The sequence below is a fragment of the Giraffa tippelskirchi genome, chromosome 3, assembly GCF_054371585.1.
Source record: "Giraffa tippelskirchi isolate mGirTip1 chromosome 3, T2T-mGirTip1v1.2.pri, whole genome shotgun sequence".
In the NCBI taxonomy this organism is placed as follows: Eukaryota; Metazoa; Chordata; class Mammalia; order Artiodactyla; family Giraffidae; genus Giraffa; species Giraffa tippelskirchi.
In genome coordinates, this window is record NC_137277.1 from 45,313,476 (window position 1) to 45,339,197 (window position 25,722).

At 41.8% G+C, this 25,722-nt stretch overlaps 1 protein-coding gene and 1 pseudogene across 5 annotated transcripts in view; one reads left to right on the forward strand and one right to left on the reverse strand.

The window, feature by feature from the left end:
• MYO1D (myosin ID) overlaps positions 1–25,722 on the reverse strand; it is a 357,962-nt gene that overhangs the window by 121,000 nt on the left and 211,240 nt on the right. For all 5 annotated transcript variants that reach the window (XM_081579798.1, XM_081579799.1, XM_081579802.1 and 2 more), the window contains one exon: positions 21,538–21,651. In XM_081579798.1, the coding sequence (XP_081435924.1) occupies positions 21,538–21,651 (114 nt within the window). The remainder of the gene's footprint in view (positions 1–21,537; positions 21,652–25,722) is intronic.
• On the forward strand, positions 1,699–10,272 carry LOC145542421 (small ribosomal subunit protein eS24 pseudogene; annotated as a pseudogene).

A 25,722-nucleotide genomic window follows, 5' to 3' on the forward strand; every position in this document is an offset into this window, starting at 1 on the left:
CTTCATACTTTATGATACAAATTAATTTAGATTGTTAACAAGGAACGTGGGCCTGCTGTAGCCTCTTCTATTAATTTAAATGCTTGAGTCATTTTTTCCTTTTGGTGCAAGGATCTTATTTGTGGCATGCAAGTTTGACTTTTTCTATTTATTTATTTGGCTGCATGGGGTCTTAGCTGTGGCATGTGGGATCTAGTTCCCTGACAAGGAATTGAACCCTGGGCCCCCTGCACTTGGAGTGCAGAGTCTCAGCCATTGGCCCACCAGGGAAGTCACAAGGCTTTTTCATATTTAGATTAAGTTTGTCAAATTTCTTATTGGAAATGGGGTTAGAACCTACCAATATCAGCCAAATGGCTAATTGTTTCCTTTCAGCTAAAAATCTCAGACCTATTGGAGATCTCTCTCCTCAGCTCTCTGGCAGTTTGAGTTCCTGGGTTTGTCTTGGAGCTTAGGACTCAGTAGTTTCGTGAAACACTGAATTTAAATTCCAAAAAGACTGCTCTGAGGAGACAGCTCAAGAAATCACTCCAACAAGTTTTTAATACCAAGCCATCTAGTGGAACTGAACTAAATCTCCTCTGAGTCCTCCTATACTTTCAGTTTTCATGTACTGCAACCATCAATATGACTGCCTATGAGAGACTGACTCCCTTTTAATTACTGTTTCAGATTTATTGTTGTGGGCTTGGGGACCAGATAATGCGATTCATCACAAGGGTGCATGATGCAAAATAAATGGCCCAAGAGGGCCCTCCTTTAGAAAGAGCATGCAAAATTTAGTGCACAAACTCCATCATATTTATTTTGACTATTCAGGAGTTGTTAAAATTTCTCCACTTGTACTCTGTCTATTCCCTCTGGTCCATTTAGGCTGATACTCTCAAACTTGACTGCACGTGAGAATCACTGGGGACACTCTGGTTTATTTGGGCTTGGAAAGGGCTGCGCATCCATAGTTTTTAAAACCTCCCCAAGTGATTCTAATCGCACACAACCATTGATTTAGGTAAAACTGTTAAGTAACTTCACCTTAGACAAATTATTATTTTACAAAGCTACTTGTTTTACTAACTGAATCAAGTTTTACATGATTTTGAATTTATTTTTTTCTCTCTTAAACCACTAACTTAAGTTACTTTCCTCACTGGTCTTTTCTTTGAATTAAAATAATTTTAATTAAATGAATAATTAATTAAAATAACTCCAGGCAAGGGAAGAGGTCCAGGTTTTCTATGAGACTTTTGCTGATGGAAGTTGGGGGTAGGGGAGCGGCTGCAACCCTCCTGGGTGTTTTTCTCGAGAAGAACATTAATTGTCAAAAAGGTTTCTGTTTTGCTAGGCTGCCCACTTCCTGTTCCTTTGGCACAAGAGAACTTTTTTGGTCTGTGCCCATCTGGGAAGGGGCTTCTCCAGCATGGGATGTACAGAGATCAAAAGAAATCCCAAGGAACCCACTGCCATGTGGCTTCTCAAGTCTTAAGGTCTCCAATTAGTCCACTTTCTCTCCATCTTTCAGAGTCTTCTTAACGTTTGTTTTATAATATGATGTTTATGGTTTTCAACTGTATTTAGTGAAGAGGATGAGGAGAAATTCATCTCTTCTATCTTGTCCAGAACTGGAAGTTCCAACTTGCTATTCTAGATCATGCACACAAATAGATTAGAAGACGTACCTTCCTCCTTAGGGAGTTTACGATGCAGCTGAGCAGCCAGGAGGTAGTCACTGCAGGAGAGGACAACCTGGGTCTAGTTGGAGAATAGGCTGCTAGTTTCCCTCTCTTTAAAACTAAAAATTCTCAAATGTGAATGTGAAACTTAGAACTTGCGTGGAGCGCCAGGTGGGTCCTTGGCCCATCTGGGGAAAACTCAGATAAGGGTTCCTTGGGGACCACTCATTTGACCTAGCCAAGATGAAGTTCATTACCTTACCTTAATTTATTCTTCTCGGGGCCCTATTTTAATTCAATATCACCAGTAGCACCATGTCCTGAGCCCCCTAAAATATTCACTGGAATGATATTTATTTCATCAGCCTCTTTCCAGTTCATCCATACTTTGTTAACGCTGTCAGGATTAGCTTCCTAAAAACCAAACCTCATCTTGTCTCCTAAACTTGTCTCTCTGCATTGCCAAAAGCAGTTGTTCACAAATCTCTTTGTGTGCTTAGTAGCTCAGTCGTGTCCAACTCTTTGTGACCCCATGCACTGTAGCTGCCAGGCTCCTCTGCCCATGGCGATTCTCCTGGCAAGAATACTGGAGTGGGTTGCCATGCCCTCCTCCAGGGGATCTTCCCAAGCCAGGGATCAAACCCAGGTCTCCCGCATTACAGGCAGATTCTTTACCATCTGAGCCACCAGGGAAGCCCAAGAATACTGGAGTGGATAGCCTATCCCTTCTCCAGGAGATCTTCCCGACCCAGGAATCACACCGGGGTCTCCTGCATTACAGGGGGATTCTTTACCAGCTGCCCTAAAAACCCACAGGTACCCCATACAGAAAAATGCACAAGTGTTTGCACTTAGGAACTCCTGAAACGCTTCCTTGTCTGAGAAACCATGTCTGCCCCTCCTCCATGCTTTCTCAGCAATTCACGCCTCTCTGTTTTAGCATGTAATGAGCTGTCCTGGGATGACGTCTGTATATATTTGCCTCACCCACCAAACAATGAGCAGAGACTCTGTCTTCTTTCTCTTTATTCCCAGTACCTAGCACAGTGCGATAGCACCACGGTAGACCTCAGACAATCACAATGTATTGAATGTGTGGAGGACAGTGAGTAAAAGGTAGAGATGAGGTCGAAGGGTTTATTCCGCCACATTATCTCCATCCCTAGCACATTGTAAAGACGTCTTTATTTAGATATAATACCAATAAAAGAAAATCGTCCTTGTATCTGTTATATCAGAAAATCAGATTCTCCCTGCAGTGCACTAGAACTTCACTATAATGATTCAGTGTGAAGAACTTTAGCTCTGAACCTCAGCCAGCAACAAAGAAACAAGCTCCTTTATTTAATACCTAAGAGTTCAGGACCAGGGTAGGACCGTCTCCCAGTGATATGTGACAATGTATGGTGATGTCTGTTACAAGGGATGAGAGTCAGCAAACATAAACTGATGATCTTATATCACTCTTGCTGAAGGAAAATCTTCTGGTAAGACTATTTGCAAACATCAAGCCATAGTCAGTACGTTAAAGGTTTAATTTTTTTTAAAAAGAACTTTTAATTTTGTATTGGAGTATAGCCAATGACTTTGTACAGGAGATAGGGATCAAGACCATCCCCATGGAAAAGAAATGCAAAAAAGCAAAACGGCTGTCTGAGGAGGCCTTACAAATAGCTGTGAAAAGAAGAGAAGCAAAAAGCAAAGGAGAAAAGGAAAGATATTTCCATTTGAATGCAGAGTTCCAAAGAATAGCAAGGAGAGATAAGAAAGCCTTCCTCAGCAATCAATGCAAAGAAATAGAGGAAAACAACAGAATGGGCAAGACTAGAGATCTCTTCAAGAAAATTAGAGATAAGGGAACATTTCATGCAAAGATGGGCTGATAAAGGACAGAAATGGTATGGACCTAACAGAAGCAGAAGATATTAAGAAGAGGTGGCAAGAATACACAGAAGAACTGTACAAAAAAGATCTTTACGACCCAGATAATCACAATGGTGTGATCACTCACCTAGAGCCAGACATCCTGGAATGTGAAGTCAAGTGGGCCTTAGGAAGCATCACTATGAACAAAGCTAGTGGAGGTGATGGAATTCCAGTTGAGCTATTTCAAATCCTGAAAGATGATGCTGTGAAAGTGCTGCACTCAATATGCCAGCAAATTTGGAAAACTCAGCAGTGGCCACAGGACTGGAAAAGGTCAGTTTTCATTCCAATCCCAAAGAAAGGCAATGCCAAAGAATGCTCAAACTACTGCACAATTGCACTCATCTCACACTCTAGTAAAGTAATGCTCAAAATTCTCCAAGCCAGGCTTCAGCAACACGTGAACCGTGAACTTCAAGATGTTCAAGCTGGTTTCAGAAAAGGCAGAGGAACCAGAGATCAAGTTGCCAACATCCACTGGATCATCGAAAAAGCAAGAGAGTTCCAGAGAGACATCTATTTCTGCTTTATTGACTATGCCAAAGCCTTTGACTGTGTGGATCACAATAAACTGTGCAAAATTCTTCAAGAGATGGGAATACCAGACCACCTGACCTGCCTCTTGAGAAACCTATATGCAGGTCAGGAAGCAACAGTTAGAACTGGACATGGAACAACAGACTGGTTCCAAATAGGAAAAGGAGTATGTCAAGGCTGTATATTGTCACCCTGCTTATTTAGCTTATACACACAGTACATCATGAGAAACGCTGAGGGAGAGGAAGCACAAGGTGGAATCAAGATTGCCGGGAGAAATATCAATAGCCTAAGATATGTAGATGATACCACCCTTATGGCAGAAAGTGAAGAGGAACTAAAGAGCCTCTTGATGAAAGTGAAAGAGGAGAATGAAAAAGTTGGCTTAAAGCTCAACATTCAGAAAACTAAGATCCTGGCATCTGGTCCCATCACTTCATGGGAAATAGATGGGGAAACAGTGGAAACAGTGTCAGACTTATTTTTTTGGGCTCCAGAATCACTGCTGATGGTGACTGCAGCCATGAAATTAAAAGACGCTTACTCCTTGGAAGGCAAGTTATGACCAACCTAGATAGCATATTAAAAAGCAGAGACATTACTTTGCCAACAAAGGTCTGTCTAATCAAGGCTATGGTTTTTCCATAGTCATGTATGGATGTGAGAGTTGGACTATGAAGAAAGCTGAGCGCTGAAGAATTGATGCTTTTGAAGTGTGGTGTTGGAGAAGACTTTTGAGAGTCCCTTGGACTGCAAGGAGATCCAACCAGTTCATCCTAAAGGAGATCAGTCCTGGGTGTTCACTGGAAGGACTGATGTTGAAGCTGAAACTCCAATACTTGGGCACCTCATGCGAAGAGTTGACTCATTGGAAAAGACCCTGATTCTGGGAAGGACTGGGGGCATGAGGAGAAGGGGACGACAGAGGATGAGATGGCTGGATGGTATCACCGACTCGATGGACATGAGTTTGGGTAGACTCCGGGAGTTGGTGATGGACAGGGAGGCCTGGCATGCTGGGATTCATGGGGTTGCAAAGAGTCGGACACGACTGAGCGACTGAACTGAACTGATAGCCAATGAACAATGTTGTGATAGTTTCAGGTGAACAGCAAAGGGGCACAGCTATACATATGCATGTATCCATTCTCCCCCAAAGTCCCCTCCCATCCAGGCTGTGCTGTGCTTAGTCGCTCAGTCATGCCTGACTCTTCCCAGCCCCGTGGAATGTAGCCTGCCAGGCTCCTCTGTCCGTGGGGATTGTCCAGGCAAGAATACTGCAGCCACACGACATTGAGCAGAGTTCCCTGTGCTGTAGGTCCCTGTTGGCTATCGATTTTAAATATAGCAGTGTGCACAGGTCCATCCCAAACTCCCCAACTATCCCGACCCCCCATCCTCCCACCCACCCCCACTCCCATAAGTTCAGTTGTCTCATCTGTGAGTTTCCTTCTGTTTTGTAAGTAAGTTCATTTGTATCATTTCTTCTTAGATTCCACATATAAGGGATGTCATAAGATATTTCTCAGGAAGATTTATTTTTTTGATACAGATCACAGGCTTTTTAGAAAACATACACTACTCTCCCTCTCTGTCATTTTCTCTCCTTCCCTCTCTCTCTCTCTCACGCACACACACAAACACACATACACGTAAGAAACATCTAATGCAAGACCTGAATTTGGTGGCAAGTCCAAGTTTCAACAAATGCTTCCAAACATGAATCGGCCACAGGTATACATATGCCCCCGCCCTCCTGAACTCCCCTCCCATCTCCCACCCTCTAGGTTATCACAGAGTACCAGCTTGAGCTCCCTGCGTCACACAGCAAAGTCCCACTTGCTATCTATTTACATATGGTAATGTATATGTTTCCATGCTAGTCTCTCAGTTCAGATGTAGACCAGTTTTTAAAGTCTTTAGCTGAATTTGTTGCAATATTGCTTCTGTTTTATGTTTTGGCTTTTTTGGCCCCAAGGCATATGGGATCTTAGCTTCCTGACCAGGGACTGGAACCATGCCCTCTGCACTGGAAGGCAAAGTCTTAACCACTAGACTGCCAGAGAAGTCCCTCTTCTCTCTTTTTAAAATAGGATCTTAGTTGTATGTGTTATTTATCATCAAGGGAGGTGGTGACAGGAAGTCACCACCAGGGTTGTGATTCTAAGGGTTCCAGAGTCAAACGAAAGCCAGGTGCCATTCCCTGCGAGCTTTGTGACCCTGGGCTATTCACTTTACTTTTCTGAGTGACAGTTTCCCCTGGAGAGAAAGGTACAGTCATCTGTACCTACATGGCTGCCATATGCTTGTGCTGGGCAGGCTGGTTGGCTTCTCTGCTTCTCCCATGGGCCTGTGGGAAGTCTGGGTGATGTATTATTTCATCGCTAGTGCCTACCAAATGCACAGCATATAGTAGGTGTTCAAAAATATTGACTGCAGAAAAGGGAGCTCTGATAAGACAGTTGTGTAAAAGGAAGCCTATTCCTGCAAGGTTAGAGATGTCTATTTCTATAATTCAGCATCTTCTGGCTAATATATATAATGATTGGTATATTTTAGCAAAGGTTTCCCAGGTGGCGTTAGTGGTAAAGAATCTGCCTGCCAATGCAGTAGACATAAGAGATGTGGGTTTGATCCCTGGGTTGGGAAGATACCCTGGAGAAGGGCATGGCAACCCACTCCAGTATTCTTGCCTGGAAAATCCCTTGGACAGAGGAGCCTGGTGGGCTACAGTCCATGGGGTAGCAAAAGAGTCGGACATGACTGAAGTGACTTAGCACACATTTCTGTAAATGCACAGATCCTTTATGTGTACGCCTCTATTCAGGGCTTTGTTTTAAAAGGATCTTGTTACTAACAATCTGATCTCTGGATAAATGAGGTGGTGTCATACTAATTTTCTCATACTTTAGTTTTTAAAGGCTTTGTGTTTCTTTAACGAGATAGCTTTTCAAAGGAATCATGCCTGGGCTCTGATGATTGTTGCTTTCAGACACTGCTTTGATACATCTTTTACATTTGTAATTGAATTTCCAAGTACAGTACTAATGAAAATGGACTCTACCTTCTGCCCCAAAGCACCTTTTGACATTGTAAGTTGGTTTGCTTATTTAGTATGGTTTAGCATAAGCGGCGCTGTCTAACCCATACAACAAAAGACATTTACTTCCAAACACATGTCAGGAAAACAATCAGTAGGGTAGCTTTGAAATTCTGACTTTCTTCTTTTATTACAAAAAAATGAGAGAACCTGGCTAGATGTCCCATTTCTTAGAAGTATTTTAAAACCATGTGGCTCACTCAAATCCAATCATGAAATAACTGAGTGTTAAAATAAATTATAAGGAGTGGACCATTTCACTGCTAAAGCATCAGAGCAAGAAAAGATTCTTTAAAAAATTAAACTGAAACCCTAACACCTTTATCTTTTAAAATTCTTCTTTCATACAGACATTGCCTTTTTTTTTTTTTAAGAACGGAGGTTTCCAAATATCCAATATTGCTAAGCAACGCTCTTTGTTATAACCGGCAAAAATCTAAACGTTTGCACGAGATGTTCGAAATACTACAGCTTGCAGGAACTCACTGAGAATTAATTAGGAAGGCAAGTTTATTATCCAAATAAATAAATAAACCCAAAGGCACTCAGTGTCTGACATTAGGGGTTATATACTTTCCATTAAAGAGGACTAATAAATACAGTTTAAAGGCTCAAGGGAGAAGTGAGGGGGAGAGGGCTGGCGAGCACCAGCTCAGGCGGTGCCAGACATCAGCTGACTGCCTCCATTGAGATTACCATGGAAACACCTTCTCCTGGGATATGGCCACGAGGGCAGGGTGCTTGAGAAATGTGATGGGGAGCAGAGCCGAAGGCCGGAGGATTTTTAGCAGGGTTCACCCCGTAGCACATTATAAGGACAATCCTTCTTCCAAATGAAACAGTATCTTTCTAGCGAGTCAACGTCAGATAGAGTAATAAAGCATGAAGCCTGGCATAATTACGATCCATTTACCTCTACAAACCAGTCACATCCTTTCAGATAATTGTCTCTCTTCTCTCCCCTGCCTGCTTCCTATTCTCCCTAGAACTAAAGGAGGTGTTTGTGTAAATTAGTTGGCTGCTTCCTCAGCCATCAAGCCCATGCTGATAAAAAGGGACTATATCAAAAACAGCCTTCATGGGCAGATTCAAACATTTTTCAAACCCACCCGTCAGGCAAAACCAACACAACTCTGCCAACAAAAGGGTAAGAGGAGTCCCAGCTGAGGTCAGGTTAAATGTTTCAGTTTATGTGGTCTCCCTCTAAACCGGTGAACAGATTTTATGTTTATGCAAATTAAACTCGGTCTTAGCAACCAGCTCCCTGAGTGCTGGCTGGGGAGCACCCATGTCCACAGGAATTCAAAAGGCAGCAGGGCATTGATTCAAGCGACCGTGCCTCAGCCATGGGGTGCAATTTCCCCCACCGATTATAGGGATCTCTAGAATGATGTGTGGAGTTCAAGAGGCGTGATCAAAGTTTTGCACACAATATGACTAATTGTGTGGGCTGTTTCTTGCCTTTGTCTCTGCATCAAGCTGTGGCTACCAGGAGTCTTCCCACTTTGCAAAACATTCAGATTCTGACCCCACCATCCCCCATACAAATTTTAACCTTTCTTGATAACTGTATTGGAATTAATGTTTTACTTTGATATTACCACTTACAAATGTAGAAAGTGACTCAAGGGGTATGACACTAATTTGACAATAACACAACATTCCTAATCTAACTGTATCTAGAAAGTTACACTGTGGTTAATAAAGGGATCACCTGTAACTTGAGTATTTCATCCTGACTGCTATGGATAATTATTTGATCATGCCATTTGTGAGAATATTCTCAAAAACATGTCATGGTTTCCTATTTTTATCTTTCCTGTGAAGAGTGCTTGGAATCTTGATTAAATGATAAATTGATTTTTGCTAATGCAAGGGAAAAAATGGTCCTTGATTTATCTTGTAATTATATTTTACCTAGGCTTATGTAAAGATCAGTTGTCATCTCCTGAACACAAACCAACAAAACACAGAGAGGGGAGACATGATTTCTGTAGTTAAAGACTGACTGAGACCCCAATGAGTGCTGGGTTATATAATTTAGGGTAACAGAAAAATAAATGATACCACTACACATCTATTAAAATGGCTAAAATTAAAACAAAATCTGGTGTAGAACTCTTGATCATTGCTGGTAGAAATGCAAAATGATAGTCATGCTGGAAGACAGTTTATTGGTTCTTATAAAGCCAAACTTGGCCTTAGCACAGGAGCTAGAATTGTACTTGAAGGTTTTTACCCAAACAATTTGAAAACTTGTGACCATAAAAAACCTTCATGTGAATGTTTCTAGCAGCTTCATTCATAACTGCCCCAAATTGGAAGCAACCAAGATGTTTCAATAAGCGAAAGGATAAACCAACTATGGTACATTCATACAATGGACTACTATTCAGCAATAAAAAGAAATAAGCTATCAAGCCATGGAAAGGCATATACAAAACCTCAAATACTGATTCCTAAGTGAAAGAAGCCAGAATGAAAAGTATGGTTCCAAGTATATGATATTCTAGAAAAGGCACAACTACAGTAAAATGATCAGTGATTGCCAGAGATTTGGGAGAGAGAGATAAAAGTTGTAGAAATACGTAAGAAGTATCCATTTGCCCTTCCTGGCTGCCTGAGGATCAACTACCAAGAGGAACAACACAGTAGCTATCTGGACCAGGAAGTTCCCGACCAATCAACTGTGGAAACAAATGATCACTGACATCCTTCATGCTGGCGCGGTAACAGTACCCAAGACAAAAATTGGAGGGAAAACCAGACAAAATGTATAAGACTATACTAGCTGTCATCTTCATATTTGGATTCAGAACCATTTTGGTGGTGGCAAGGCCAATAGCTTTGGCGTGATTTACAATTTCTTGGATGATGCAAAGAAAAATAAATCCATACGCAGATTTGCAGAATGTGGCTTGTATAAGAAGAGTAAGAAAAAAAAAAACTTCAAGAAAACAGTGAAAGGAACACAAGAGCAGAATGCACAAAGTCAGCAGGACCGTAAAGGCCATCATTGGTGCTGGCAAAAAGGAGTGAAGACTCTGCAGTGATTTTATCTGTGGTGATTGCCCAGATTTTAAATGAGAGGATTAATAAACTATAAAAACTTCAATACAAGAACTATCAAAGATCAAAGCATTGGAAAAATTTTGTTATAAAAAGAGACTGGTAAAAGAAAACTGAAAATAACAGGTATTGTTATTGATGGGCAGCTTATTAATAGGTAAATATTTCATGGCCATTTTTATCTTAATTTTTTATGCTAAATTCTAATTGTTCATAGGAAAACATGGGATGTGTTCTATAAGTAGTTGGAAATTTAGGCTACAGCAAGGGCAACATAATAATAGCTTGGCTACAATGAAACGTTTTCTTTCTTTTTTTTTTTTTTTAATGAAACATGTTCTAAAGATCCACAAGGCAGAGTTAGCTGTACATGTGCCTTCTTTATTGAGATGCAAGATATAATCTTAAGTGTGTGGAAGTGCAAAATTGAAACAAAATTAACACTTTCTGGGACTTCCCTGGTGGTCCAGTGGCTAAGACTCTCTGCTCCTAATGCAGAGGGCCTGGGTTCAGTCCCTGGTCAGGGAGCTAGCTCCCACATGCCGCAACTAAGACCCAGTACAGCTAAATAAATAAGTTAAAAAAATTAACATCTCCTGAGTTAATTTCCAGCTTATAGAAAATGCAGGGACTAGGAGAATAAGTTAAATGACCATGAGGAAACAATTAGACAAATCCAGACTAGACCAGTCCCGGATTCTTTAAAAACTCAACGTCATACATACCAAGAGTTAGTGAGGATGCGGAGAACTCAGGACTCTTGTACTGAAGACAACGCAAAATGGAGCAGCCGCTTTGGAAAACAGTTTGGTAGTTCCTTACAAAGTTAAACAAATGCCATGAAGAGTACTTCCATTCATAGATAGCCACCCAAGAGAAATGAAAACATATGTTCACATAAAGTCTCTCATGTGAACGTATGTAGCAGCCAAACGTCCATCAACTGGTGAATGGAGAAATGAAATAGGGTACATCCACTCAATGGAGTATTACTTAACAATGAAAGCAGAGAACCAGTGACACCTGGAACATGGATGAACCTCTGAAACATTATGCTAAATAAAGGAAGCCAGACACGGAAACAGTATCTATTGTATGGTATGATACCATGTACATGAAGTTTTTAGAAAAGGTGAAAGCATAGAGACAGAAAGGTCAGCGATTATCTAGGGCTGAAACTGAGAGTGGGGATTTACTACAAATGAGCATGGGAGAACTTTCTCAAATGATGAAAATGTTCCCAAACTGGCATTATGTGATGTTTGGACAACTGGATACATTTACTAAAAATAACTGAACCGGACCTTACAATGGGTGAATTTTGGGGTAAGTACTCTAAATGTATTAGTTCCAGGGCTGCCATAACAAAGTACCAGAGCAGGTGGCTTAAACAACAGAAGTCTATTGCCTCAGAGTTCTGGAGGCTAGGAGTCCAAGACCAAAGTGTGGGCAAGGCTAGTTCCTTCCGAGGCCTCTCTCCTTGCTTGTGGGTGTCTGTCTCCCCCCTGTGTCCTCATGTGATCTTCCTCTGTTTGTGTTTATGTCCTAATCTCTTCTTAAAAGGACACCAGGTCTTACCAGGTGGCGCTAGTAAACAATCCGCCTGCTAATTCAGGAGATGCTGATTTCATCCCTGGGTTGGGAAGATCCCCTGGAGGAGGGCATGGCAACCCCATCCAGTATTCTTGCCTGGGAAATCCCATGGACAGAGGAGCCTGGTGGGCTACAGTCCATGGGGTCACAAAGAGTTGGACACGACTGAAGTGACTGAGCACGCATGCATGCAGCAAGGAGGTCACAGAGGAGAGATGGCTCAGAGGGTAAAGAACTGGCCTGCAAAGCAGGAGACACAGAAGACATGGGTTCAAACCCTGGGCCAGGAATACTGCCTGGAGGAGCAAATGGCAACTTACTCTAGTATTCTTGCCTGAAAAATTCCATGGACAGAGGAGCCTGGCAGGTTACAGTCCACAGGGTTGCAAAGAGTCAGACACGACTGAGCAACTAAGCACTAAGCACATTTAGAATAACAAATGACAAAAGTAAAGACTTTTTAAAATAGGAGCAGCAAACTGGTGGCCTGTGGGCTTACAAGATGTGTTCTATTTGGCTTACATGGCATTTAACAATCAGGAGATTATTACCTACAATATAGACTTCAACTTTTTCTGGGTGAATCCAAAGATTTGGCATATGGGTCTCTAGAGAGGTCACAACAGATTACAGTGGTAGCTGCTCCTTGATGGGTATGAACTTCATTCATTTCTAAACCTGACTCCTAAAGGAATTTTACTTTTTCACAGAGGAAATGGGTAAACAGCAAGCTGTCCCTTCTGCTAGGATTTGCTTTATCCTCAGCTTTCTTTTCCTTCATATGGATACAGCTAATGAGAATATTGGGTTTCCCTGGTGTCTCAGTGATAAAGAATCTGCCTGCCAATGTGGGAGATGTGGGTTCAACCCCTGGGTTGGGAAGATCCCCTGGAAGAGGAAATGGTAACCCACTCCAGTATTCTTGCCTGGGAAATCCCATGGACAGAGAAGCCTGCTGGGCCCCAGTCCATGGGGTCGTAAAAGAGTCAGACATGACTTACTGACTAAAAAAACAACAACAACGATGAGAATACTATATTGGGAGGAGGGTGAAATTGAAGTGGGAGATTGTGGAAATTTATTATAATTTTACAGTTCATAAAATCTCTGCCCAACAGTAATTAAAACTGTCATTGGCACAAAGATAGACAGTAGACCAATAGAATGGAGTAGAGAAACTAGAAAGAGACATATGGACACACTGATTTATAACAAATGTAGTGCTGAAGAGCAAGTGGGGAAAGATGGTCTTTTCAATATGCGGTGTTGGGCCAATTGTTTATATGGGAAAAAAATAAACCCTGAGCTGTTGCCTTGCACATACACAAAAATCAATTCTAGGTGGACTGTAACATGTCAATATGAAAGGTGCAGTGATAAAGCTCATACAATGTGATAGATGAGGATATTTTCACAAACTTGGGAGAGGGAATGCTTTCTTAAGCAAAAATAAAAAAGCATCAACCTCAGAGGAAAAAACTGATAAACCGAAGTACATCAACATGAAAAATGTTGCTCACAGAAACACTAAGGAATGAAGAGGCAAGTCACAGAGCTGGAGAAAGTATCTGTAAGATCTATAACTGCCAATGGGCACATACGCAGAATATAAAAAGAACTTCTAAAAATCAATTTTTAAAAGACAGCCCAATAGAAATACAGCAAGAGACGTCAACAGGCAATTTACAAAAGAGGTCCAAATGACCAAACAATACACAGAAAAGGGCTCAACCTTGTTAGTAATAAGAGGAGTACAAAGAAAACCCACAATATGTATCTGTCAGTGCATCAATGGATACAGATGTGGGATACATATATGATGCAGCATTATTCAGCCATGAGAAGCAAGGAAATCCCGCCATTTGCAACAACTTGGGTGAATCCTGAGGGCATTATAACTGAAATAAGCTGGACAGAGAAAGACAAATACTATATGTCTGCAGTCACCAATCTTTTTGGCACCAGGGATCGGTTTTGTGGAAGATAATTTTGCCATGGACTAGGGACGGAGTGGAGGCAGTGGATGGTTTCGGGATGATTCAAGCACATTACGTTCATTGTGCACTTCATTTCTATTCCCTGGTAGCTCGGCTGGTAAAGAATCCGCCTGCAATGCAGGAGACCCCAGTTTAATTCCTGGGTCAGGAAGCTCTGCTGGAGAAGGGATAGGCTACCCACTCTAGTATTCTTGGGCTTCCCTGGTAGCTCAGCTGATAAAGAATCCACTTGGAATGTGGGAGACCTGGGTTTGATCCCTGGGTTGGGAAGATCCCCTGGAGAAGGGAAAGGCTACCCACTTTAGTATTCTGGCCTGGAGAATTCTATGGACTGTACAGTCCACAGGGTCGCAAAGAGTTGGACTTGACTGAGTGACTTTCACTTCATTTCTATTATTACATCAACTCCATCTCAGATCATCAGGCATTAGATTAGAGGTTGGGGACCCCTGCTATTGATATCACTTAAATGTAGAATCTAAAAATGATAAACTCAGAGAAACAGAGAGTAGAGTGGTGGTCGCTAGGGGCTCAGGGGGAGGTGGGGAAAATGAAATGTTGGTCAGAGGGTACAAACTTCCAGCTAGAAGATGAGTAAGTTCTTGGGGTCTATTATACAGCATGGTGATTACAGCTAATACTGTATTACATAACTTGAAAGTTTCTAAGTGATCAGCTCTTCCATGTTACTACAAAAAAGAAATGGCAATTACGTGGTGTGATGGAGGTATCATCTAACGCTATGGTGGTAATCATACTGCAATAGATAAATGTATCAAGTCAACACACTTCACACCTTAGACTTACACAATGTTATATGTCTGTTATATTTCAATAAAGCTAGAACTGTCCCCCCATGTGTAACTGCCACACACCTACCAGAATAGCTAAAATTCAAATGACTTTCAGCTTTGCAAATAAGATCTATACCATTTTTTCTAGATTCCACATATATGCATTAATATATGATATTTGCTTTTCTCTTCTGATTTCACTGTGTATGGCAGTTAAGGGAGAAAGGGCGGGGTGGGGAGAAGTGGGAGATTGGGATTGACATATATACATGATTGATACTGCGTATAAAATAGACAACTAATGAGCACCTGTGTATATAGCACAGGGAACTCTACTCAACGCTCTGTGGTGACATCAATGTGAGGGAAATCCAAAAAAGAGGGGATATATCCAAAAAAGAGGGGATATATGTATATGTACAGCTGTTTCAGTTTGATGTATAGAAGAAACCAACACAACAATAAAAACCAACTATACTCCAATTAAACAAAAAAGATGTGAGGACCTAGTGTTGGAGAGAAAATGGAGCAACTGGAACTTTCACGTGTTGTTGGGGGCAGGGGAGGGTGTGTAAACCAGTATGACCACTTGGGAAAACTGGAATTATCTACTAAACCGAACAGCAATTTCACTCCTGGGTATTCGTCCAATGAAAAAGTATGCATCATACCAATACCAAAACACATGCATAAGAATGATTTTAAAAATCTCAAATATCCATCAACATGTGAACGGATAAACAATTTGTGGTGTATTTTGACAAGGAAATACTACAAAGTGGTGAAAATGAGCAAACTAGAATTATAGGAAACAACATGGATGTTCTCATGAACATAATGTTGAAAAAAACACAAAAAGGAATACACAGTATTTGATTTCACTTACATTAAGTTCAAAATGAGCAAATTATGCCTCTGAAAAGGAAAGAAAAGACAGTGACTGGGAGGGGGCATATGGTTTTTTTTTGGAGTCTTATATCTTGATTTGGGGAATGGTTACACCGGTAAATTCACTTTGTGATACTTATCAAGCTATAAAGCTATGGCTTTTCTAGTAGTCATGTACGGATGTGAGAGTTGTACTATAAAGAAGGCTGAAAAGAAAGAAAGTGAAAGTAAAGTCGTTCAGTCGTGTCCGACTCTTTGCGACCCTGTGGACCCTGTAGCCCACCAGGCTCCTCTGTCCATGGGATTCTCCAGGCAAGAATACTGGAGTGGGTTGCCATTTCCTTCTCCAGGGGATCTTCCCAATCCAGGGATTGAACCCAGGTCTCCTGCATTGCAGGCAGATGCTTTAACCTCTGAGCCACCAGGGAAGCCAAGAAGGCTGAGGGTCGAGGAATTGATGGTTTCAAACTATGGGGCTGAAGAAGACTCTTGACAATCCCTTGGACAGCACGGAGATCAAACCATTCAATCCTAAATAAACCCTAGAAATCAACCCTGAATATTCATTGGGAGGACTGATGCTGAAGCTGAAGTTCCAATACTTTGGCCACCTGATGCCAAGAGCCGCCTCATTGGAAAAGACCCTGATGCTGAGAAAGATTGAGGGCAGGAGGAGAAGGGGGCAACAGAGGATGAGATGGTTGGTTGTAGCCTATTTGAAGCACTGTTCTCCCACTGGCACTTTTCCACCAGGAAAACCTAATGACCTACCTCAGTATTCAGCAGGTCCAAATGTGACTTGGGCCTTAAGGACAATAGTCAAAAATTGCAGAAAGAAGAGATAATTTATACCCCCAAATGAATTAGTCATTACCCATGCTATGCTAGGAAAAGTCAGGGAAGACTATGCATAGATTTGCAAGTGCTTAACAAGGAGCTGAAGGACCAATTTGGATCGTGCAGAACTGGTTGCCATGGTGAGGTCTCACTGGAGACACCGTGTTCAGTGTCACTGCAGGATGAAACTCTAATGTTTTACTGGGTTGGCTGATTCATACTTTAGCCTAGCGCTGGCCCGGGCTGTATGGCAAGGAAGGTAATTATTAGATAGAAGACACACAAAGAGGGACTTCCCTGGTAGTTCAGTGGCTAAGACTTCATGCTCTCAATGCAGGGGGGCCTAGGTTCGATCCCTGGTCAGGGAACTAGATCTCACGTTGAAACTAAGAGTTCATAGGCTGCAACTAAAAATCCCACATGCCACAACTAAAAGGTCCCATGTGCTGCAACCAAGACCTGGAGCAGCTAAATAAATAAACATTAAAAAAAGAAGACACACAAAGAGAAGTAGAGACAGAGAGTGGCAGAAACTGACACCATCTAAGCATCACTTTGCTGAGGGGGACACGGAATAACATGGTCTCTCAGAGCTGCCTTAAAACCTGAATAGTGCCCTGGGTTCCTATGAGATTTCTTTCCCTTACTACCATGTGCATCCTTTCTTTAAACACAAATCAAAATAGTACAGTATATGGTCATGTTGGGGCCCAGGGCAGGCCCCCAAATATGTATCAATGGCATATTGACTATTTTGAATTAAAGTTACTTAAGAAGCAGCCAATGCAAAAAGGACACTTTGACCCTCCTCTCTGTTTCTCTGAAACCAGGAAATAAATCTCTTGTATGAAAGGTGCCCTCTTTGGACCCAGAGAAAGACATCATTAGGATCAAAGACAGCCAATTCAGGTCCAAGAAGCCTGTATAAATAAACCTTGCTCCTTCTTCACTAATTTACCTCCCAAGGTCGCCCCTTGGCTTAAATTCCTTATAATTACATACCTGAACCTAGTTTCTTTGTCCTTCCAAATCCTCATAGATTTATTGTTTCTTTATACACAAAGATGTTAAGTTACTCACTCTTAGACATTCTCTGAGCATCTTTTTATGATCTTCCATGAAAAAGCAGAGACATTACTTTGCTGACAAAGGTCCATATAGTCAAAGCTATGGTTTTTCCAGTAGTCATGTATGGATGTGAGAGCTGGACCATAAAGAAGGCTGAGTGCTGAAGAATTGATGCTTTTGAATTGTGGTGTTGGAGAAGACTCTTGAAAGTCCCTTAGACAGCAAGGAGATCAAACCAGTCAATCCTAAAGGAAATCAACCCTGAATATTCACTGGAAGGACTGATGCTGAAGCTCCAATACTTTGGCCACCTGATGCAAAGAACTGACTCATTAGAACAGACTCTGATGCTGTGAAAGATTAAAGGCAGGAGGAGAAGGGGGCGACAGAGGATGAGATGGCTGGATGGCATCACCGACTCAATGGACATGAGGTTGAGTAAGCTCTGGGAGTTGGTGATGGACAGGGAGGCCTGGCGTGCTGCAGTCCATGGGGTTGCAAAGAGTCAGAAATGACTGAGCAACTGAACTGATTGATGCCCATAAAACTAAGTTGGGTTTCCTCCTGTTAATCTGTCTTGTGTCAACTTTATTATTAATCCAGCTACAGACACTCAAGAGGGACAGAGGGAATCTCTCTCCCCCTCCCCACAATCACAATATGTTCCCTGGAGCCAGAAAAGTCTCCCTGACACAGGACAGGCAGCTGGGCAGAAGCAGGAATGAAGAGCAGAGAACGAGAGGAGCAAAGGGTGGGATCTGTAGCTACATGTTTTTATTGATTACCCTTATTTCTGAAAACTTTCCAACTTGATTCTGAAACACAGTGTTTCCAGAGTTCTTTTCCTTCCTGGAATAATTCATAACCTTATGGAACTGGAGAGAAATTAGAACTCATTTGGCACATTAGAAGAGAAAGGAGAAAACGGAGGCCCAGAAAGAACAGAGATTTCCTTTCCATTCCATTTCCTTCAGTCATTCTCTTTTCCCCACCATTCAAGCATGATGTTCTTGAATCATCTGCCCCTTCTCCCTCTAGACTGATAATTTCAGCCTCAAATTATACATGTGTCTGCTCCTAAATTTTTATCCTAAGTGGTGAATGCTACGCTCTTTTATACAATGTTAGACTCCAGTGATCGATGGGATGTTTACTTACAAGTGTCATCAGTGTCTGAAACTCAACTTGGTTAAGATTGAAATCTGTCTCCATCTCCTCTCAGCTTCTTCATCCCTGCCACGAGCATGATCATTTTTAACGCTTCCTTGTCACAAATTTTTTTTAAGATTTTTTGATGTGGACTACTTTTTAAGGCATTATTGAATTTGTTTCAATATTGTTTCTGTTTTGTGTGTTTTAATTTTTGGCCCTGAGGCATGTGGGATTTTTAGCTCCCCGATCAGGGATCAAACCTGCACCCCCCTTGCATTGGAAGCTGAAGTTTTAACCATTGGATTACTAGGGAAGTCCCATTAAACTTTTCAAATTTCAAAATATTTCATACAAAAAGAATAAAATAATATTCACATCCCTATTATTCAGACTTAATATTTGGCTGTGTTTGCTTCAGACTGAAGAACATCTGTACAGATGCGGTCGGAAGTCCCCAGCCCCATTCAATCTGCTCCCTCCTGAGAGGTTCGATCCTTGGGTCGGGCTGATACCCTGGAGGAGGGCACGGCAACCCACTCGGGTATTCTTGCCTGGAGAATCCCAGGGACAGAGGAGCCTGGCAGGCTACAGTCTATGGGGTCGCAAAGAGTTGGACACGACTGAAGCGACTTAATATAGCACAAAGCACATCCTGAGACAAAAGCTGATGAGCCTCAGGACTGATCCAGGCGGTGCAGGGAGCTGGGCAAGGGAGTGGGGAGGTGGCTCAGATGGGAGGGCGGCCGGTAGGGCCCATTATTAAGCAGCTACTATTTATTCCTATAGAAAAGCTCCTGCAAATGGTGTAAAACACACCTCAGAATTATCATGGCCAATGAATGGTGGGGTTTGGAGGATTTATATGCCCACGCCCACTAGTCATGTAGGTGGCCAGGGGTGGGGGGGTGGGGTGTTTCCAGTCAAGGGCTCCAGCAGCCTGTGGGGAGCCTTTTAACAAAGATGCTGGCTATTGGAAATTAGGCTAGTATGTACAAAAGTGGAAAGGAAATCAAAGGGATGTGGGTGATAGCATCGGTGACAGTGTATGTCCTGCCTATTGACCTCATTTTACCTTTATGTTTACCTAAACATTGTTAGTTTTTAAAAAATATAATATGATATTATTGATAACAGCGATGATGATGAGGAGGAGGAACAGTGACTATAACTATACACCAGTCAACATGAAAAAGGTGGAAAATAACTTCAAAGATCTGTTTAACTATTTACTGGATTTTTATCATGCGCCTGATTGCTCTCCCTTTAATAGAAAGTAAGAAAAAGAAATGAACACTTTATTAGACTTTGACAAAATGTGACCTTCTCCCTCATCTTCCTTCATTTCCTTCTTCAAGACTATGGGGTTAATAGGCTTAAATGGTGATTGATATGAGATTAAAGGTCTTTGCTAAGGAGACTACCTATGATCAAGAATGTCTTAGAACATCATTTCCTTCTAAGCTGAAATCCTTTCTACTGAAAGGAAGCTGAGCACCGAAGAATTGATGCTTTTGAACTGTGGTGTTGGAGAAGACTCTTGAGAGTCCCTTGGACTGCAAGGGGATCAAACCAGTCCATCTTAAAGGAAATCAGTCCTGAATATTGATTGGAAGAACTGATGCTGAAGCTGAAACTCCTATACTTTGGCCACCTGATGTGAAGAACTGACTCACTGGAAAAGACCCTGATGCTGGGAAAGACTGAAGGCAGGAAGAGAAGGGGGTGACAGAGGATGAGATGGTTGGATGGCATCACCGACTCAATGGACATGAGTTTGAGCAAGCTCTCGGAGTTGGTGATGGACAGGGAAGCCTGGCTTGTTGCAGTCCATGGGGTTGCAAAGAGTTGGAAATGACTGAGCGACTGAACTGAACTGCAAGGGAGAAAAGTGTGTATGTATGCGTGTGCAGTGGGGGGACCAGGTGATGGAGTCAAACTTCAACTCCATCGTCAGGGGATAAGCCTGCAGCAATGTTCTAAGTTATTTCGCAAAGCCAGGAACAGCTTGCCTTCCTTGAACCTCACAACCAACAGGACTCCTGATGTAACAAAATAAAACATTGTAAAACAGTATGTTTCCTATTTCCTTTTGCAGAGGCCAAAAGGATTTAAAACAATCTTTAAATAGCACTCCTCATAGATCTCATGACTGGACAAACACAGACCTCTCCAAGAACTAGCAGACAGAAAAATCACCTGAGACATGGAAAGATCCAGCAGTGCAGGAGGATCTTTTTCAAGAATCAGAACGGTTACTTGTAAAGCAGATCCCATAAAGCAGAATAAAAAAAATTTTAAAGTCTCATATTGAGATTCAGGGGCTTTCCAGGTAGTCAAGTGGTAAAGAATCTGCCTGCAAGAGAGGCAAGAGATGTGGGTTCCAGCCCTGGGTTGGGAACATCTCCTGGAGAAGGAAGTGGCAACTCACTCCAGTATTCTTGCCAGGAAAATCCCAGGGACAGAGGAGTCTCATGGGCTACAGTCCATGGGGTCGTAAAGAGTCACATACGACTGCACGTGTAAAAGAGAGGTAATGTTTTCATAAAGTTATTCTCTACTGTTTCTTTACCTGATTCCACTTCCACATAAAAACAAGCCTTATGATAATCAATAAGGAAATACATTTTGTGTCACCATAGTTAAGCTCTGAGTAGGATAAAGAAAGGTCATGTAGGATGCAGAGTCCTACACTTTCAAACAAAATGTGCCTTTGTTATTCTATTTGAAGCTTTGGATACTCCTTACAGAAAATTGTACTTCTGTATAAAACATGAGATAGGCAGAACATTTCAGGAATTCATGGGCTCCCTAAAGCCCCAAAGGTTCTTGTGATCTGTTGACCCCCTAGTGGTCCATGAGAACCAGGTTAAGAATCCTTTATTTAGAATGAAGCAGAGAACACTTACATTGTATAGAGGGATAGTCTTCATCACCTTGTACTGCTTAGTGGGATCCATTTTATACAGGTGACGGTCAGTGACAAAAATTGCTCGATCTTCCACCTTACTAAATCGATTCACCTGTAAGAAAAAAAAAAAAGTAAACCATAATATCTCATCAAGAATAAAATCGAATGATCTGCCAGGAAAACATCTAGGGGCTGGTGCAAGACCTTCTAGAACTAACACCCAAAAAAGATATCCTTTTTATTATAGGGGACTGGAATGCAAAAGTAGGAAGTCAAGAGATACCTGGAATAACAGGCAAATTTGGTCTTGGAGTACAGAATGAAGAAGGGCAAAGGCTAATAGAGTTTTGCCAAGAGAACGCACTGGTCATAGCAAACAACCTCTTCCAACAACACAGGAAAAGACTCTACACATGGACATCACCAGATGGTCAATACCAAAAATCAGATTGATTGTATTCTTTGCAACCAAAGGTGGAGAAGCTCTATACAGTCAGCAAAAACAAGACCGGGAGCTGACTGTGGCTCAGATCATGAATTCCTTATTGCCAAATTCAGACTTAAATTGAAGAAAGTAGGGAAAACCACCAGACCATTCAGGTATGACCTAAATCAAATCTCTTAAAATTACACAATGGAAGTGACAAACAGATTCAAGGAATTAGATCTGATAGAGTGTCTCATGAACTATGGATGGAGGTTCGTGACATTGTACAGGAGGCAGTGATCAAGACCATCCCCAAGAAAAAGAAATGCAAAAAGGCAAAATGGTTGTCTGAGGAGGCCTTACAATTAGCTGAGAAAAGAAGAGAAGCTAAAGGCAAAAGAGAAAAGGAAAGGTATACCCATTTGAATGCAGGGTTCCAAAGAATAGCAAGGAGAGATAAGAAAGCCTTCCTCAGTGATCAATGCAAAGAAATAGAGGAAAACAATAGAATGGGAAAGACTAGAGATCTCTTCAAGAAAATTAGAGATACCAAGGGAACATTTCATGCAAAGATGGGCTTGATAAAGGACAGAAATGGTATGGACCTAACAGAAGCAGAAGATATTAAGAAGAGGTGGCAAGAGTACACAGAAGAACTGTACAAAAAAAGATCTTCATGACCCAGATAATCATGATCACTCACCTAGAGCCAGACATCCTGGAATGTGAAGTCAAGCGGGCCTTAGGAAGCATCACTATGAACAAAGCTAGTGGAGGTGATGGAATTCCAGTTGAGCTATTTCAAATCCTGAATGATGATGCTGTGAAAGTGCTGGACTCAATATGCCAGCAAATTTGGAAAACTCAGCAGTGGCCACAGGACTAGAAAAGGTCAGTTTTCATTCCAATCCCAAAGAAAGGCAACGCCAAAGAATTTTCAAACTACTGGACAATTGCACTCATCTCACACGCTGGCAAAGTAAGGCTCAAAATTCTCCAAGCCAGGCTTCAATAGTACGTGCACTGTGAAATTCCAGATGTTCAAGCTGCATTTAGACAAGGCAGAGGAACTGGAGATAAAATTGCCAACATCCAGTGGATCATCAGAAAAGCAAGAGAGTTCCAGAAAAACATATACTTCTGCTTTATTGACTACGCTAAAGCTTTTGACTGTGTGGATCACAACAAACTGTGGAAAATTCTTCAAGAGGTAGGAATACCAGACCACCTGACCTGCCTCTTGAGAAACCTGTATGCAGGTCAGGAAGTAACAGTTAGAACTGGACATGGAACAACAGACTGGTTACAAATCGGGAAAGGAGTACGTCAAGGCTGCATATTGTCACCCTGCTTATTTAACGTATATGCAGAGTACATCATGTGAAATGCCGGGCTGGATGAAGCACAAGCTGGAATCAAGATTGCTGGGAGAAATATCAATAACCTCAGATATGCACATGACACCACTCATGTGGCAGAAAGCAAAGAAGAACTAAAGAGCCTCTTGATGAAAGTGAAAGAGGAGAGTGAAAAAGTTGGCTTAAAACTCAACATTCAGAAAACAAAGATCATGGCATCCGGTCCCATCACTTCATGGCAAATAGATGGGTAAACAGTGGAAACAGTGGCAGATTTTATTTTGGGGGCTCCAAAATCACTGCAGATGGTGACTGCAGCCATGAAATTAAAAGACACTTGATTCTTGGAAGGAAAGTGATGATCAACCTAGAGAGCATATTAAAAAGCAGAGACATTACTTGCCAACAAAGATCCATCTAGTCAAAGCTATGGTTTTTCCAGTAGTCATGTATGGATGTGAGAGTTGGACTATAAAGAAAGCTGAGTGCCAAAGAATTGATGCTTTTGAACTGTGGTGTTGAAGAAGACTCCTGAGAGTCCCTTGGACTGCAAGGAGATCCAACCTGTCTAGCCTAAAGGAAATCACTCCTGAATATTCACTGGAAGGACTGATGCTGATGCTGAAACTCCAACACTTTGGCCACCTGATGTGAAGAACTGACTCATTTGAAAAGACCCTGATGTGGGGAAGAATTGAAGGCGGGAGGAGAAGGGGATGACAGAGGATGAGATGGTTGGATGGCATCACTGACTCGATGGAGATGAGTTTGAGCAAGCTCCGGGAGTTAGTGATGGACAGGGAAGCCTGGCATGCGGTGCAGTCCATGGGGTCACAAAGAGTTGGACACAACTGAGTGACTGAACTTATTCTGGCGGTGGAGCCAAATTCTATAATAGACGTGTACCAGCTACGAGCACTCTACTGGATGCAAAAGAGATGGAAAAGGAGTAGGTGCTTCCAGATTTGTGGAGTTTTACAATGTAAAGGTCACAGTTTTACAATTTATCAGGGAAAACAAGAAAAACGCATAAGAATTAAAGAACAAAAAACATGTAACCCAGACATTACAACAAAAGTGAAAAGGCAACCCACAGGAGAAAATTTTTGCAAATCATATATCTGAAAAAGAACTCTTATTTAGAATACATAAAGAATATATGTTGTATCTAGAGTACATAACTCAATAATGAAAAGACCAAAAAAATGTTTTTAAATGGGTAAAGAATTTGAAGAGACATTTCTCCAGAGAAGATATACATGTGGCTGTAGAAAAACATGAAAAGGTGCTTGACATCACTGGCCAACAGAAAAACACACATCAGAACCGCAGTGAGATATACCACCTCACGCCCACTGGGATGACAATAATATAAAGGATAGATAGTAACAAATGCTGGTCAGGGTGTGGAGAAAGTGAACCCTCATTACTACTAGTGGGGGTCTAAGATGATGCAGTCACTTTGCAAAACAGTCGGGCAGCTCCTGAAACAGTTAAACATAGAATTACCACATGACTCAGAAATTCCACTCTTAAGTATATACCCAAGGGAACTGAAAACATATCCACGGAAAAACTTGTGCCTGAACGTTAACAGCTGCCTTAACCATCATGGCTACAAAGTAGAAACAACCTAAATGTCCATTAACTGATGAATGAATAAATAAAATGTGATATATCCATACAATGGAATATAATCTGCAATAAAAAGAATGAAGTACTGATACCTGCTATACCATGAAAGAAACCTGATAGCATGCCAAGTAAAAGAAGCCCAGTCACAAAGGACCGTGTGTTATACAATTCCATTCATATGAAATGTCCAGAATAAGCAAATCTTTAGAAACAGAGCATAGATTAGTGACTTCACTGGGCTGGGGGAAAGGGGAGGTTTTGGGGTAGGGGGACAGCTAAGGGGTGTGGGGTTTCTTTATGGGTTAATGAAAATGCGACAACTAGTTTTAGTGATGGGTATTGAACCGTATTCTAAAATCATGTACTTTAAAATGGTGAATGATATGTTAAGTGAATCATATCTCAATGAAAAGTGAAAGTGTCAGAACTCAGTCGTGTTCGACTCTTTGTGACCGCATGGACTGTAGCCTGCCAGGCTCCTCTGTCCATGGCATTCTCTAGGCAAGAATATTGGAGTGGGTTGCCATTCCCTTCTTGAGGGGCTCTTCCCAACCCAGGAATTAAACCCCAGTCTCTTGCATTGCAGGTGGATTCTTTATAGTCTGAGCCACAAGTGAAGTGAAGTGAAGTCGCTCAGTCGTGTCCGACTCTTTGCGACCCCATGGACTGTAGCCTACCAGGCTCCTCTGTCCATGGAATTTTCCAGCAAGAGTACTGGAGTGGGTTGCCATTTCCTTCTCCAGGGGATCTTCCCGACCCAGGG